This window comes from Lonchura striata, chromosome 31, assembly GCF_046129695.1.
Source record: "Lonchura striata isolate bLonStr1 chromosome 31, bLonStr1.mat, whole genome shotgun sequence".
NCBI lineage: Eukaryota > Metazoa > Chordata > Aves > Passeriformes > Estrildidae > Lonchura > Lonchura striata.
Genome location: NC_134633.1, coordinates 4893655 through 4908757, shown reverse-complemented (window position 1 = coordinate 4908757; position 15103 = coordinate 4893655). Strand labels below are relative to the sequence as shown.

Here is a 15103-nt window from a genome sequence, read left to right as displayed (position 1 = left end):
CATGTGGTCTAGTTTACCTTGGTTTGGGTGGCATGTGATCGTAGCTATACTTTTCCCATTTGCAGACCCTTATCTAAAATGGGTCCTATAACTAAGGCTACGGTGTCTGTTATCAAGTTTGGCTTCTGGGTTAATTGGGTGAGGAATTCATGGATCTTTAATTTCCTCTGGAAGGCAGGTACATGGATTCATAGCTATCACACATTAACTGTATGTTTTTGGGGTTACTTTAATAACGGTACCTACTGCGAGGAAATAGCACCTGGGCAAACTTTCTCCCAACCTTTTAACCATCTTTTTGGGTCTGCTCCACCAGTTCTCAAAGGGTTAAGATCCTTTCTAAGTGCTAATGATACCATACAATGGGTGGTGTTGCTGATAGTCCTGTTATATTTAGCATTCAGAGATAAGGGAAGATTAACCTGGATAACTACCCTCACACCTACACCACAGACTCGAGATGCTGCTGCTCCAGAGCCTGACCCTGCCCCACAGCCGACCTCAGAAATGAACCGCCCAGATTGGGTGAGGGTTCTGGTTAAGGAGATACGAGAGATGCTGAAGGAGTGCATTTCCCCAGCTGGTGAGAAACCGGCCCTTTGCCTTGAGGAGGGACAGTCTAATAGTACAGCTGTGGAACCCACAGATGTTACAACTGTCCAGGTTCCAGCTGAAGCACAAAGGCAATCACGGTCAGCAGCAGTGGCCCCGGTAGAAACAAGGAAGTCTAAGGTGAAAGCAGAGCACCCTGCAGATAGGGACAGGAATGGAGGAACCTCACAACCCACAGGGGAGCCAGAGATTGCTATCATCACCGAGTCCCTGACGTACGAAAGTCTTTGTAATCTGCATAAAGACATTGTGCGACAAGGGCGTGAGGCTTATGCTACCTGGCTGCTCCGGGTTTGGGATCTTATGGGTACAGGCGTGCAGCTGGACGGTGGTGAGGCAAGGAACTTGGGACCCTTGACCCAGGACTCGGGTATAAATCAGGTTTTTGTAAGGGAACCAGGGTCCCTTTCTCTCTGGGAGCGGCTCTTAATGAGTGTCAGGGAGAGGTTTGTCCACAGAGAGAGAATGCAAGAGCACCATCATAGAATGCGCTGGAAGACCCTCGAGGAAGGGATCCAACAGCTGAGGGAAGTGGCAGTATTGGAGGTACTCTTTGGGAGGGATGGACGACACAATAATGACCCCGACAAGGTCAGGTGTACGGGACAAATGCTGTGGAGTCTGGCAAATCTTGGGCCATCTCAATACACCACCTTCATTGCAACAATCAATGCTGACACCCACCGGGAGACAATAGGTTCTGTTGCCAACAAACTTAGGAATTATGAGAGTATGATTAATGGCCCAATGCAGGCTCATATCTCAGCCGTGATTAAGGAGTTTAAAGAGGAGATGAGGGAGGAGATGAGGAAGGTTAATACAGCACCCGTGAGAGTCACAGGCCCCAGAATCAGCGCCCAACAATCCCCAGCTAGAGAGAGAGGGTACACCCCAAGGGCTAATCTGTGGTTCTTCCTGCGTGACCATGGGGAAGACATGGGGAGGTGGGATGGGAAACCCACTTCTGTCCTGGCAGCACGGGTGCGTCACCTCAAGGAGGGAAACTCTAACCGGGGGAATTTTGATTTAAAACTCCTAGTAATTCGGAGGGAGGGGGTTTACCTTCTCCATTGCACAGGAGGCTTTAGCCCTCCTTCGCAGATTCCTGTCTTGTCAAACCAAGACAGAACTCCACATTCCTTGTCTTCTATTGGTTTGAGAGCAGAGGAGGCCCACAATTGTCTTATGTTCCTAAAAGCTATTTGACAGTTTCTATACTCTTCATTATAAATGCGGCAAATTAAACATTGTACGGTCAAGCAATCAATTATTAGTAACCTACTGACTCCTTACTTCATCAAGGCCGACTCATTTATTATTATTCTTTTAAATAACTCTAGTAAGGCTTATTTATAACTGTAATCTTAGCTCCTCTAAATACCTTAAAGTTTACATTTCAGATCCCTCCCCCTCCTCCTCCCCGGCAGCGCTGGGAGGGACTGGGCTCTGCCGGAATCCTACTGGGATCCTACTGGGAGCGACTGGGACTGTACTGGCACCGTACCGGGATCATCCTGGAACCATACTGGGATGGAATGGGGCTGTACTGGCTTTGGACTGACACCACAGTGCCCCAAACAATCCCCGCTCCCGAAGGGAGGGACCGGGGGGGGAAAGGGCCGAGGAAAGGGCGGGACCGGGAGGGGAAAGGGGCGAGGAAAGGGCGGGACCGGGAGGGGAAAGGGGCGAGGAAAGGGCGGGACCGGGAGGGGAAAGGGGCGAGGAAAGGGCGGGACCGGGAGGGGAAAGGGCCGAGCTCCGGCCAAGGGCGGAACTGGGAGGGGACGCTCTGTGAGGCGGCGCTCTGCAAACAGAACTGCCACGGACTGGGAATGAACGGCAAAGAAATCAGTAAATATGAAAGTTTTATTTGCTATCAAATACATGCCAGCCACCCAGCCCCACACAATCCCTATCCCAGCGCTTCAAACTGGGATCCCACTTCTCCCAATCTCCTCCCAAACCCATCCCACCCTGGCAGCTCTGGAATTGAGTGAATTTGGTGTGGAATTGAGGTTTTTTTTGAGATGGGAACAAGCAATTTGAGGCGGCTTCGTGGTTTGACACGGAAAGAGAATTTTTTCTGGAAGGAGGAGGTCAATTTGGATATTGACCAATTGAAGGTGGACACGCCTCTGAGAACACAGAGGGATTAAAAGCAGAATTCCGAGGTGAACTCACTCTCTTTGGTCTGGTCAGTGCGCAGTGCGGGCTCTCCCCTGCCCAGCGTGGAGCTGGGTGTGGGAGGGGAAGGCCCATGGCCTGAGGAAGGTAATCCTAAAGGTGGTGGAAGGACTGGAACCGGGCTGGCCCCTGCAGATGGAAGGGTGGAATAAATCTGGGATGTCTCCATTCCCCCCCCCAGAGTTTCTCTCCCGAGAGAGAAAGAGAAAAAGACAGCGGCAATTCTGTCAGCAATTCCACCGCAAAGAAGGAGGAGTGGGGGGGGCTGTAAAGTGCTTAATGCGTGGCAGTTGCCAGAGTTTGGATATCGAGCCATCTCTAGGGAGTTCAGACTTTTAACCCTTCCTTAAAAAAATGAAAGCTTTATAAATTTTTCCCTCCCCTCTTCAGTTTAAAAGAGAGGAAGAGGGACACCTTAGACCCTGGGGTGTTAAAAAGAAGAATTCTAGATGGGAGGGGGACAAAGAGTAGCTTTTAGCTAGACTTTTCCGTGTTAGCCACAACTTGAACCAATCTTCTCCTCCAAGAGAGACTGTGTTTTGAAAAGATGCTAGTAAGTACATGTCCAAGATTAAAAAAAAAAACGTTTTCCAATTACCATCTGAGTAGGAGTTGCCTTGGGGCAGTTTTCCTTATCTGCTGTTAATGGCCCCATCAATGCCTGGCCACATGACTCAGAGATAACACTGTGCAGGAGGAGGAGGTGATTAAGGACACACCTTGTGACTCCTAATAACCCATTGTGAGATGCTCTGACCAAGGGGAGGAGCTAGGCATTCCCACCTGGATAAAAGTGGAGATTTCTAGACAGAGGAGAGCCTCTTCACAGGTTCTCCGAGAAGACGCAGCAACTACATCTGCCATCCCAAGACGACTGCAGCTCTTCCAATTGGACTGCTACCAGCACGCTGGCCAGGTTGTATTCTGACTTTGTCAGTAGCCTTTCCCTTTGTATTATTGCATGTATTTTTGTCCTTTTCCCCTTTTCCCAATAAATTGTATTTCTGACTTGGAGTCTCTCACTGGTTTTACTTTCAAACCAGAACATATTTTTGGCGCCCAATGTGGGGCAAGAAAGTACTGAGAGAAGTCAGAATTACAATCTTGTATTGTAGAGGGTACCTATTCATTATGATGCTTAACATGCTTTTTTGGGTCTTATACCTAGCTCTCCATATTTTCCCGAATGTGGGGAATCATTTGGCAATTGTAATACTCATGTGTAGACCAGGGTATGGTATAAGAATTGCTTTATTGGTCTACTATGTCTATTGCATTATGACCTCTGAGGCAATGAACATGATTTGGAATATGTACTCAATTCTGTTTGCTTGTCCTAATCTAGGCTGCTACATCTGGGGCCTCGGCAACCTCACCCAGCCCCTGGGGGGAGGGGTAAAGATTGATTCTTTCAAACCTTTCAGGCTTGACACAGCAGTTTTTGAAAATGTTAAGTTCCCTCTGGATGCCAAGGACAGCATAATGTTGTTGTTAGTTCTTCTTTGTCTTCTCTGCACAATCTGCAACATGCTTAGAGACAAAACACTACAAAACACTACATAGTGTGGTGCACCATCTTCTTGAGGAAGAGGAAACAAGAAGCAAAGCAGCAGTGTCCGTGCCTGTACAGAATACCACAACAGCATCCATGTCAACGCAGGCTGCCATAGAGAAAGAAGGAACCAAACGGAAAACAACAGTGTCCGTGTCTACTCAGACTGTCATGGAGGAAAAAACAAAAAACAAAGCAAAAGTGTCTATGTCTACACAGACCGGCACAGAGGAGGAAGGAACCGAAAGCACCATCAGCATCTCCACACAAACCATCACCAAACCAGAGCAGCCTGACCCAGTAGTAGTTGCCCCCGTTCAAAAGAAGAAATCGAGGAGCAAATCAGTCTGCATAGTGACTGATGAGGACACTGCAGGACCCTCACACCCAGCGGAAGAGACAGAACCAGAGATCATCACTCGCTCTCTATCCCTGGGTGAGCTATGTGACCTGCGGAGAGAATTCACCCGCCAGACAAATGAGTCCATCCTGACCTGGCTTCTCCGCATCTGGGACGCTGCAGCCAATGACACCATTCTGGATGGAAGTGAGGCCAGGCAACTGGGATCACTATCCCGGGAGGTGGTCATTGACCAGGGGATTGGGAGAACCCAAGAAACTCTCAGCCTCTGGCGGCGACTGCTCGCAAGTGTGAGGGACAGATACCTTTATAAAGAAGACCTCCAGGTGCTCCAAGGAAAATGGAATACCACGGAACAAGGTATCCGATGCCTGAGGGAATTGGCTGTGTTAGAGATAATTTTCGCAGAAGACGAGAGATTTCCTAAAAGTCCAGACTGTGTCCAGTGCACATCACAAATGTGGTTGAGATTTGCACGGCTTGGACCAGAGATGTACTCTCGTTACCTGGCAACACTGCAGTGGAGAGAAGGCGAGGACAGGGTGGGCGTCTTAGCCAATAAATTAAGAATTTACGAGGATACGGTCACTGCCCCATTTCGTACCCATGTCTCGTTCGTGGAAACAAGGTTGGCTGAGCAAGTCCGGGACTTGATTGAAGAGAGTCATAAGAAACTAAAAAAGGAACTTAAGGAAGAAGGCTACAATATTTCACCAGAACCAAGAAGAATCTCTGCCATTAGGAGCCAGCGCTCCCAAACCAAGGAGAGAGGATACACTCCATGAGGAAACCTCTGGTTTTTTCTTCAGGAGCATGGAGAAGACATAAGGAAGTGGGATGGAAAACCCACCTCTTCCTTAGCAGCCCGAGTACGTGAACTAAAAAGAACACCTAACACAAAAAGAGTCAATGCTGCTCCAGTCTCTCAAACACAGAGTTCCAGACAATATAAGAATAATGATATAACTGATCCTCTTGAAGGAACCTCAAGAACCTATTTACCAGAAGAGAGCAACGTGTACCATGACCAGGAATAGAGGGGCCCTGCCTCTAGCCAGGTAGAGGACAGGGACAATCGGATCTATTGGACCGTGTGGATTCGATGGCCTGGCACATCTGAACCACAAAAATATACAGCTTTGGTTGACACCGGTGCCCAATGTACCCTGATGCCATCAAGATATGTAGGAGAAGAATCCATTTCTATTTCTGGGGTAACAGGAGGATCCCAGCAGCTTCCTGTATTAGAGGCTGAAGTGAGTTTAACTGGGAACGGGTGGCAGAAACACCCCATCGTGACTGGCCCAGAGGCGCCATGCATCCTTGGCATAGACTATCTCAGAAATGGATATTTCAAAGACCCAAAAGGACATCGCTGGGTATTTCTGACTTGGAGTCTCTCACTGGTTTTACTTTCAAACCAGAACAGTAAGGAAGTAGAGTAAACAGAGAAAACGTTAGGAGGTTTCTAGTAGCGCCTCCTGACCTTAAAGGAAAGATCTCTCTTCTTAGACCCTCGGCCCCAGGGGAAATGTGAAAATAGGGGGGACTGTGGTCCCAAAAAATGAAAACCTGAACTGTTGTCTTTCTCCCCTCCTGGCAGGGCATCCTTAAAAGGAAAAATCCTAAAAGCAGTCTGTCCATCCATGCATTGGTGGTGAGAGCACTGTGCATGGAAAGGAGAAGGGTCACCATGGCAAACTTTTCTCCAGGCAGTGCCATGTGTGACATAGAAACACAGGATGTGGAGCTGTGTTTTCTTAAGAAGTCTGTAGCACAGGAGAGACTCCTACCTCCCTCGAAAGGGCTAAGTATCGATTATCTAGAAGGTAGAAACCTGATTTAGGTCCAGATTGTGTCTCACTGTAGTTTGTTAGAGTTGAATGGTGGGGGGAGGAATGCTTTGAAAAGTTTTCATTTAATCTTTGTGTAGTTTGTTTTTTTTTTCTCATTTTTACTTTCTTTTTTTCTTTTGTAGTAATAGCTTAATAAAGATTTTTTCCTATTATTAAGCTTAAGCCGGTTTGCTCTGTTCTAAATTCCACTTCACAGCATTCAAGAGAAGGATCACATTTTCATTGAGGCACTAGCATTGTGCCAGTGTCAAACCATGGCACGTGGGATTGAGACTCTGAGGGTTAAAATTCACTTGTTTTCAGTGGGATGTGAGTGGATCTGAGGTGAACGAGTGATCCCTCTTGGCTTTTGGAGCACAGAGAGATTGAGAAGAGAAATACATTCAGGTCATCATAAAAGGAGAAGGAGCCAGGTGTGTCCCTCTCCTAACTTAGGGCAAATTTGGGATAAAAACCTGTGCAAGGAACCCCCCGAAAACAAATCCCCACGGCCTCTCTCCACTCACCTCGTTAGAAAAGAATTTTCTCATATTGAAGTGGAAAAGAACCTGTTTGTTTAATAAACAAAACCCTCCCCAGCACCAAAGAAATGAACACCACTAGATGACAAGAGAACTCTTTCAGCACTCTGGAGAGGTGACAAATCCAGAAAGTCTCTCCTGGGAGTGGCCGCCGGGTCTGGGCGCTGGGGATTGCTCTGGGCACTGCGGATGGCTGCTGCAGATCACAGAGCGCAGGCTCTGGGTGCTCCTCGGTGTTTCCCAGGTGCCACTCCGGAGCAGCTTGGAGTGACATTCAGGAAAGGGAAAGATAAAAAAAACAGTCCAGGGAAAGAATTGGACTGCTGAGCTAAACTAACTCAATAGCAAAGGCAAAAGCAGAAGCAAGCAAAGCAAAGCAAAGCAAGCAAAAACCAGCCAGGCAGCACCAGCCTCTTCTAGACAACACACCATGAGGGGAGGTGAGCTGGCTCATAACAAGACAAACCTTCACTTTCAGAGTCAGTTCTGAAAGCACAGAACATAATATCAAACAAAAACAGAACACACGACTGGGGATACCAGCATCATAATGTCACACTAGGAAAATTCCCAGCATGGATCACAGGGAATGTGGGTCACCAGGGCCGTGCCCAGTGTGGCTCCTCCCGTGGGGGATGGAGTTTAGCTCTTCTCGCACTCGGGGCACTCGAAGGGCTTCCCTTACTGGTGCCTCCGTTGGTGTTGGATCAGGTTAGAGCTCTGTGAGAATCTCTTCCCACACTGGGGACACTCGTAGGGCCTCTCCCCCGTGTGGATCCTCTGGTGCTTGACGAGCTCTGAGTTGCCCTTGAATCCCTTCCCGCAGTCGGTGCAGTGGAAGGGTCTCTCCTCTGTGTGACTGTGATAGTGCCGGAGGAGACAGGAGCTGGTCTGAAACCTCTTCCCACACTCAGAACACTCGTAGGGCCTCTCCCCGGTGTGAATCCTCTGGTGCTGGATCAGGTGGGAGTTCAGGATGAAGCTCTTTCCACACTCCCCACACTCGTAGGGCCTCTCCCCTGTGTGGATGCGGCGATGCTGGATGAGGGTAGAGTTGCTCCTGAATCCCTTTCCGCAGTCGGGGCAGCAGAAGGGCCTCTCCTCTCTGTGAACCGGATAGTGCTTCAAGAGATAGGCTCTGGTCTGAAACCTTTTCCCACACTCAGAACACTCGTAGGGCCTCTCCCCTGTGTGGGTCCTCTGGTGCTGGGTCAGGCTGTAGCTGTGGGTAAAGCTCTACCCACACTCCCCACACTCATAGGGCTTCTCCCCTGTGTGGATCCTCTGGTGCTGGATCAGGCTGGAGCTATGGCTAAAGCTCTTCCCACACTCGCCACACTCGTAGGGCCTCTCCCCCGTGTGGATGCGCCAGTGGGTGATGAGCTGTGAGTTGTCCTTGAATCCCTTCCCACAGTCGGGGCAGCAGAAGGGCCTCTCCTCTGTGTGAACCAGATAGTGCCGCAGGAGACAGGAGCTGGTCTGAAACCTCTTCCCACACTCAGAACACTCGTAGGGTCTCTCCCCAGTGTGGATCCTCTGGTGCTTGATCAGGATGAAGCTCCGACTGAAGCTCTTCCCACACTCCCCACACTCGTAGGGCCTCTTCCCTGTGTGCATCACCTGGTGACAGAAGAGGTGGGATCTCTGCCTGAAGCTCTTCCCACACTTCCCACACTCGTAGGGCCTCTCTCCAGTGTGGATCCTCTGGTGCTTGGTCAGCTCAGAGCTGCACCTGAATCCCTTCCCACACTCCGAACACTTGTGGGGCTTCTCCCCATCACGGAGCTGCTCAGGGTCCCCCAGCTCCGAGCTCTGGCTCCGTCTCCGGCCGCCTCCCCGGCCCAGGGTGGCTCTTTCCCCCTCAGATCCCCGCGATCTGCCTTTGCAGCCCCTCCTCGTGCGGGATCTCCGGGGCTTTTCCTCCCCGTCGGGTTCCTGCGCCGTGGAGCCGCTCAAAACGGCCTCTTCCACCAGGTTCTGCCGCGGGGATTTGTCCTCCCTGCTCTCCATCCTCGGCTCCTGCTCGGGGCGAGGAAGGACCAGGAGAGGCTCTTCCTCTTCCTCGCAGCCTCCCAGGGGCTGGGAATGGGAACTCCTGCTTTGGGGAAAACAAGGGATGGGCACGATGAGTTGGAAGCTCCCTCTGTGCCAGTCCATCTCGACAAGTCCCCGGCCACCTGGGCTCCATAAGAACCTCCCAAACACCGAGATCCAGCCCTGAAAAAGCCTCCCAGGAGCTCCCCGTCCCTGCTCCCTCCCCTCGGCTCTTCGGGGCTCCCCCCTGTCCCAGCTGCGGGGGTCACGCTGGGATTGGGGGTCCCCCTTCTCCTCGCTGCCCGCCCTCCCCAGGCTGCCGGCAGTCCCGGCCATCCCAAAAGCTCCCCCCTCTTGGCTCTCCCCATTCGGGGCTGCCGGGGCTGCTCGGGCTCCCGGGCTCCCTTCTGCCCTTCTTCTCCGCTCGGGGCCGCAGGGGCTCCAAGGAGTCCCCCCGAGGGGCCTTTTCCGCTCCGCTTCGCACTTCTTCCTTCTCCAAACACGCCCCAAAAAACCCAGCCCCGGCACCCCCCAGGAGATCTGGCCCGAGCTGCCCCTCCCCGCTCACCTGCGGGATGGGGGCGATGATCCCACACGTGGGGGCTGCGAATTCAGGCAGGGCTCCACCGCGCCATCCCCTCGGCTCCGCTCCATCCGCCTTTGTCCCTCCTCTTCCTCCTCCTGCCGCTCCTCCTCTTCCATCCCCCTGCTCCTCCTCCTCCCTGAGCCCACCTCCCGCTCCTCCTGCATCCCTGCCCTTCCCTCCCTGCCCTTCCTTCCCCCTCCTCCTGCTCTCTGTGCCCACCGCCTTCTGCTCCCTCATCCCTCCTCTTCCATCGCTCCTCCTCCTCCTCCTCCTCCTGTGTCCCGTCCCCTCCTGCCTGTCCTCCTTCATCCCTTCCCTTCCATCCTCCTCCTCCTCCCCCTCGCCATCCACACCTCCTCCTCCTCTTCCATCCCTCCTCTCCCATGCCTCCTCCTCCGCCTCCTTCTCCTCCCTAAGCCCTCCTCCTTCTCCTACTTCAGCTTATTTATTGAAAAAATATGGATATTGATCTAGTACCGCTATCCGACTGTGACGGAGAAAAGCTCTCTCACAGTTTAAAGTTAGGAACTGTATGTTTATTCAACACCGAGCAGCGCGCGGGATAGCTCCCAAACGCACTCCGCCTTCCAGGCGATTACAGAGTCCTTTTATCCATACAAGTATTGAATACACAAAACACAAATATATATTCATAATTTTGGTGCATCCCATTCCCCGCTTCGTATGCTAATTACTCCAAAAGCTATTAAGCATACGTAGTTTGTCCCTTGAAACGGCTCAGTGTCCCTTTCATGCGGAGGGGTCCCAGAATGAGGAATTAATGAAGTCTTCCTAGCTCTGACCTTTCTACCTTTTCAGTAGAAATATGAGAAATGAACTCTTGGTAGAACTCCACGTTCCTTGTCTTCAACTGGTTTGAGAGGAGACCCACAATTGTCTTATGTTCCTAAAAGCTATTTGACAGTTTCTATACTCTTCATTATAAACGCGGCGAATAAAACATTGTACGGTCAAGCAATCAATTATTAGTAACCTACTGACTCCTTACTTCATCAAGGCCGACTCAATTATTATTATTCTTTTAAATAACTCTAGTAAGGCTTATTTATAACGGTAATCTTAGCTCCTCAAAATACCTTAAAGTTTACATTTCAGATCCCTCCCCCTCCTCCTCCCCGGCAGCGCTGGGAGGGACTGGGCTCTGCCGGAATCCTACTGGGATCCTACTGGGAGCGACTGGGACTGTACTGGCACCGTACCGGGATCATCCTGGAACCATACTGGGATGGAATGGGGCTGTACTGGCTTTGGACTGACACCACACTGCCCCACACAATCCCCGCTCCCGAAGGGAGGAACCGTGAGGGGAAAGGGGCGAGGAAAGGGCGGGACCGGGAGGGGAAAGGGGCGAGGAAAGGGCGGGACCGGGAGGGGAAAGGGGCGAGGAAAGGGCAGGACCGGGAGGGGAAAGGGGCGAGGAAAGGGCGGGACCGGGAGGGGAAAGGGGCGAGCTCCGGCCAAGGGCGGAACTGGGAGGGGACGCTCTGTGAGGCGGCGCTCTGCAAACAGAACTGCCACGGACTGGGAATGAACGGCAAAGAAATCTGTAAATATGAAAGTTTTATTTGCTATCAAATACATCCCAGCCACTCAGCCCCACACAATCCCCATCCCGCCCCTCCAAATTGGGATCCCACTTCTGCCAGTCTCCTCCCAAACCCATCCCACCCTGGCAGCTCTGGAATCGAGTGAGTTTGGCATGGGATTGAGGGGTTTTTTGAGATGGGAACAAGCAACTTGAGGTGGGACTGAGTATCTGAGGGTAAAAATTCACTTGTTTTCGGTAAGATGCGAGTGGATCTGAGGTGAACGAGCGATCCCTCTTGGCTTTGGAGCACAGAGAGATTGAGAAGAGAAATATATTCAGGTTGTCATAAAAGGTGAAGGAGCCAGGTGTGTCCCTGTCCTAACTTGGGGCAAATTTGGGAGAAAAACCTGTGGAAGGAACCCCCCCGAAAACAAATCCCCACGGCCTCTCTCCACTCACCTGGTTAGGAAAGAATTTTCTCAGATTGAAGTGGAAAAGAACCTGTTTGTTTAATAAACAAAACCCTCCCCAGCACCAAAGAAATGAACACCACTAGATGACAAGAGAACTCTTTCAGCACTCTGGAGAGATGACAAATCCAGAAAGTCTCTCCTGGGAGTGGCCGCCGGGTCTGGGCGCTGGGGATTGCTCTGGGCACTGCGGATGGCTGCTGCAGATCACAGAGCGCAGGCTCTGGGTGCTCCTCGGTGTTTCCCAGGTGCCACTCCGGAGCAGCTTGGAGTGACATTCAGGAAAGGGAAAGATAAAAAAAACAGTCCAGGGAAAGAATTGGACTGCTGAGCTAAACTAACTCAAAAGCAAAGGCAAAAGCAGAAGCAAGCAAGCAAGGCAAAGCAAGCAAAAACCAGCCAGGCAGCACCAGCCTCTTCTAGACAACACACCATGAAGGGAGGTGAGCTGGCTCATAACAAGACAAAACAAACCTTCACTTTCAGAGTCAGTTCTGAAAGCACAGAACATAGTATCAAACAAAAACAGAACACACGACTGGGGATACCAGCATCATAATGTCACCCTAGGACAATTCCCAGCATGGATCACAGGGAATGTGGGTCACCAGGGCCGTGCCCAGTGTGGCTCCTCCCGTGGGGGATGGAGTTTAGCTCTTCTCGCACTCGGGGCACTCGCAGGGCTTCCCTTACTGGTGCCTCCGCTGGTGTTGGGTCAGGTGGGAGCTCCGTGAGAATCTCTTCCCACACTGGGGACACTCGTAGGGCCTCTCCCCCGTGTGGATCCTCTGGTGCTGGATCAGGCTGGAGCTCTGGGTGAAGCTCTTCCCACACTCCCCACACTCGTAGGGCCTCTCCCCTGTGTGGATGCGCCGGTGGGAGATGAGGGAACAGTTGTGCCTGAATCCCTTCCCACAGTCGGGGCAGCAGAAGGGCCTCTCCTCTGTGTGAACCAGATAGTGCTGGAAGAGATTGGCTCTGGTCTTAAACCTCTTCCCACACTCGGAACACTCGTAGGGCCTCTCCCCAGAGTGGATCCTCTGGTGATGGATCAGGCTGGAGCTGCATCTGAAGCTCTTCCCACACTCAGAACACTCGTAGGGCCTCTCCCCGGTGTGGGTCCTCTGGTGTGTGAGGAGTTGGGAGCTCCGGCTGAAGCTCTTCCCACACTCCCCACACTCGTAGGGCCTCTCCCCGTTGTGGATGCGCTTGTGCATGACGAGCTCTGAGTTGTCCCTGAATCCCTTCCCACAGTCGGTGCAGCTGAAGGGCCTCCCCTCTGTGTGAACCAGATAGTGCCGGAGGAGACAGGACTTGGTGTGAAACATCTTCCCACACTTGGAACACTTGTAGGGCCTCTCCCCAGAGTGGATACTCTGGTGATGGATCAGGCTGGAGCTATGGCTGAAGTTCTTCCCACACTCCCCACACTCGTAGGGCCTCTCCCCAGTGTGGATGCGCTGGTGCCGGATGAGGCCGGAGTTGCCCCTGAATCCCTTCCCGCAGTCGGGGCAGCAGAAGGGCCTCTCTCCTCTGTGAACCAGATAATGCCGGAGGAGATCAGCTCTGGTCTTAAACCTCTTCCCACACTCAGAACACTCGTAGGGCCTCTCCCCAGTGTGGCTCACCTGGTGCCTCATCAGGCTGGAGCTCCGGCTGAAGCTCTTCCCACACTCTCCACACTCGTAGGGCCTCTCCCCAGTGTGGATCCTCTGGTGCACCATCAGCTCAGAGCTGCACCTGAATCCCTTCCCACACTCCGAGCACTTGTGGGGCTTCTCCCCATCACGGAGCTGCTCAGGGTCCCCCAGCTCCGAGCTCTGGCTCCGTCTCCGGCCGCCTCCCCGGCCCAGGGTGGCTCTTTCCCCCTCAGATCCCCGCGATCTGCCTTTGCAGCCCCTCCTCGTGCGGGATCTCCGGGGCTTTTCCTCCCCGTCGGGTTCCTGCGCCGTGGAGCCGCTCAAAACGGCCTCTTCCACCAGGTTCTGCCGCGGGGATTTGTCCTCCCTGCTCTCCATCCTCGGCTCCTGCTCGGGGCAGGAAGGACCAGGAGAGGCTCTTCCTCTTCCTCGCAGACTCCCAGGGGCTGGGAATGGGAACTCCTGCTTTGGGGAAAACAAGGGATGGGCACGATGAGTTGGAAGCTCCCTCTGTGCCAGTCCATCTCGAGAAGTCCCCGGCCACCTGGGCTCCATAAGAACCTCCCACACACCGAGATCCAGCCCTGAAAAAGCCTCCCAGGAGCTCCCCGTCCCTGCTCCCTCCCCTCGGCTCTTCGGGGCTCCCCCCTGTCCCAGCTGCGGGGGTCACGCTGGGATTGGGGGTCCCCCTTCTCCTCGCTGCCCGCCCTCCCCAGGCTGCCGGCAGTCCCGGCCATCCCAAAAGCTCCCCCCTCTTGGCTCTCCCCATTCGGGGCTGCCGGGGCTGCTCGGGCTCCCGGGCTCCCTTCTGCCCTTCTTCTCCGCTCGGGGCCGCAGGGGCTCCAAGGAGTCCCCCCGAGGGGCCTTTTCCGCTCCGCTTCGCACTTCTTCCTTCTCCAAACACGCCCCAAAAAACCCAGCCCCGGCACCCCCCAGGAGATCTGGCCCGAGCTGCCCCTCCCCGCTCACCTGCGGGATGGGGGCGATGATCCCACACGTGGGGGCTGCGAATTCAGGCAGGGCTCCACCGCGCCATCCCCTCGGCTCCGCTCCATCCGCCTTTGTCCCTCCTCTTCCTCCTCCTGCCGCTCCTCCTCTTCCATCCCCCCTGCTCCTCCTCCTCCCTGAGCCCACCTCCCGCTCCTCCTGCATCCCTGCCCTTCCCTCCCTGCCCTTCCTTCCCCCTCCTCCTGCTCTCTGTGCCCACCGCCTTCTGCTCCCTCATCCCTCCTCTTCCATCGCTCCTCCTCCTCCTCCTCCTGTGTCCCGTCCCCTCCTGCCTGTCCTCCTTCATCCCTTCCCTTCCATCCTCCTCCTCCTCCCCCTCGCCATCCCCACCTCCTTCTCCTCCTTCATCCCTCCCCCTCCTCCTCCCCGGCAGCGCTGGGAGGGACTGGGCTCTGCCGGAATCCTACTGGGATCCTACTGGGAGCGACTGGGACTGTACTGGCACCGTACCGGGATCATCCTGGAACCATACTGGGATGGAATGGGGCTGTACTGGCTTTGGACTGACACCACACTGCCCCACACAATCCCCGCTCCCGAAGGGAGGAACCGTGAGGGGAAAGGGGCGAGGAAAGGGCGGGACCGGGAGGGGAAAGGGGCGAGGAAAGGGCGGGACCGGGAGGGGAAAGGGGCGAGGAAAGGGGGGGACCGGGAGGGGAAAGGGGCGAGGAAAGGGCGGGACCGGGAGGGGAAAGGGGCGAGGAAAGGGCGGGACCGGGAGGGGAAAGGG

At 53.5% G+C, this 15103-nt stretch overlaps 2 protein-coding genes across 2 annotated transcripts; both read right to left on the bottom strand.

The window, feature by feature from the left end:
* Nucleotides 1–4029: 4029 nt before the first annotated feature.
* Nucleotides 4030–10049, bottom strand: LOC110469049 (uncharacterized). Its single transcript, XM_077789161.1, is given in 2 exon segments — nucleotides 4030–9181; nucleotides 9689–10049. Coding segments are annotated over 2 exon segments (1635 nt in total). The 5' UTR covers nucleotides 9871–10049; the 3' UTR covers nucleotides 4030–7728.
* Nucleotides 10050–11745: 1696 nt separating this feature from the next.
* LOC144247719 (uncharacterized) lies at nucleotides 11746–14957 on the bottom strand. Its single transcript, XM_077789165.1, has 2 exons — nucleotides 14335–14957; nucleotides 11746–13827 (listed from the first exon to the last, which is right to left on the bottom strand). The coding sequence occupies exons 1-2, from the start codon at nucleotides 14515–14517 to the stop codon at nucleotides 12415–12417; spliced, it is 1596 nt and encodes a 531-aa protein (XP_077645291.1). The 5' UTR covers nucleotides 14518–14957; the 3' UTR covers nucleotides 11746–12414.
* Nucleotides 14958–15103: the final 146 nt, after the last annotated feature.

Coding starts and splice junctions, on each gene's coding strand:
- LOC144247719 (XM_077789165.1), bottom strand. CDS start 14,517: ATGCAGGAGGAGCGGGAGGTGGGCTCAGGGAGGAGGAGGAGCAGGGGG. Junction 13,828..14,334: donor TCATCGCCCCCATCCCGCAG/GTGAGCGGGGAG, acceptor TCCCCAAAGCAG/GAGTTCCCATTCCCAGCCCC.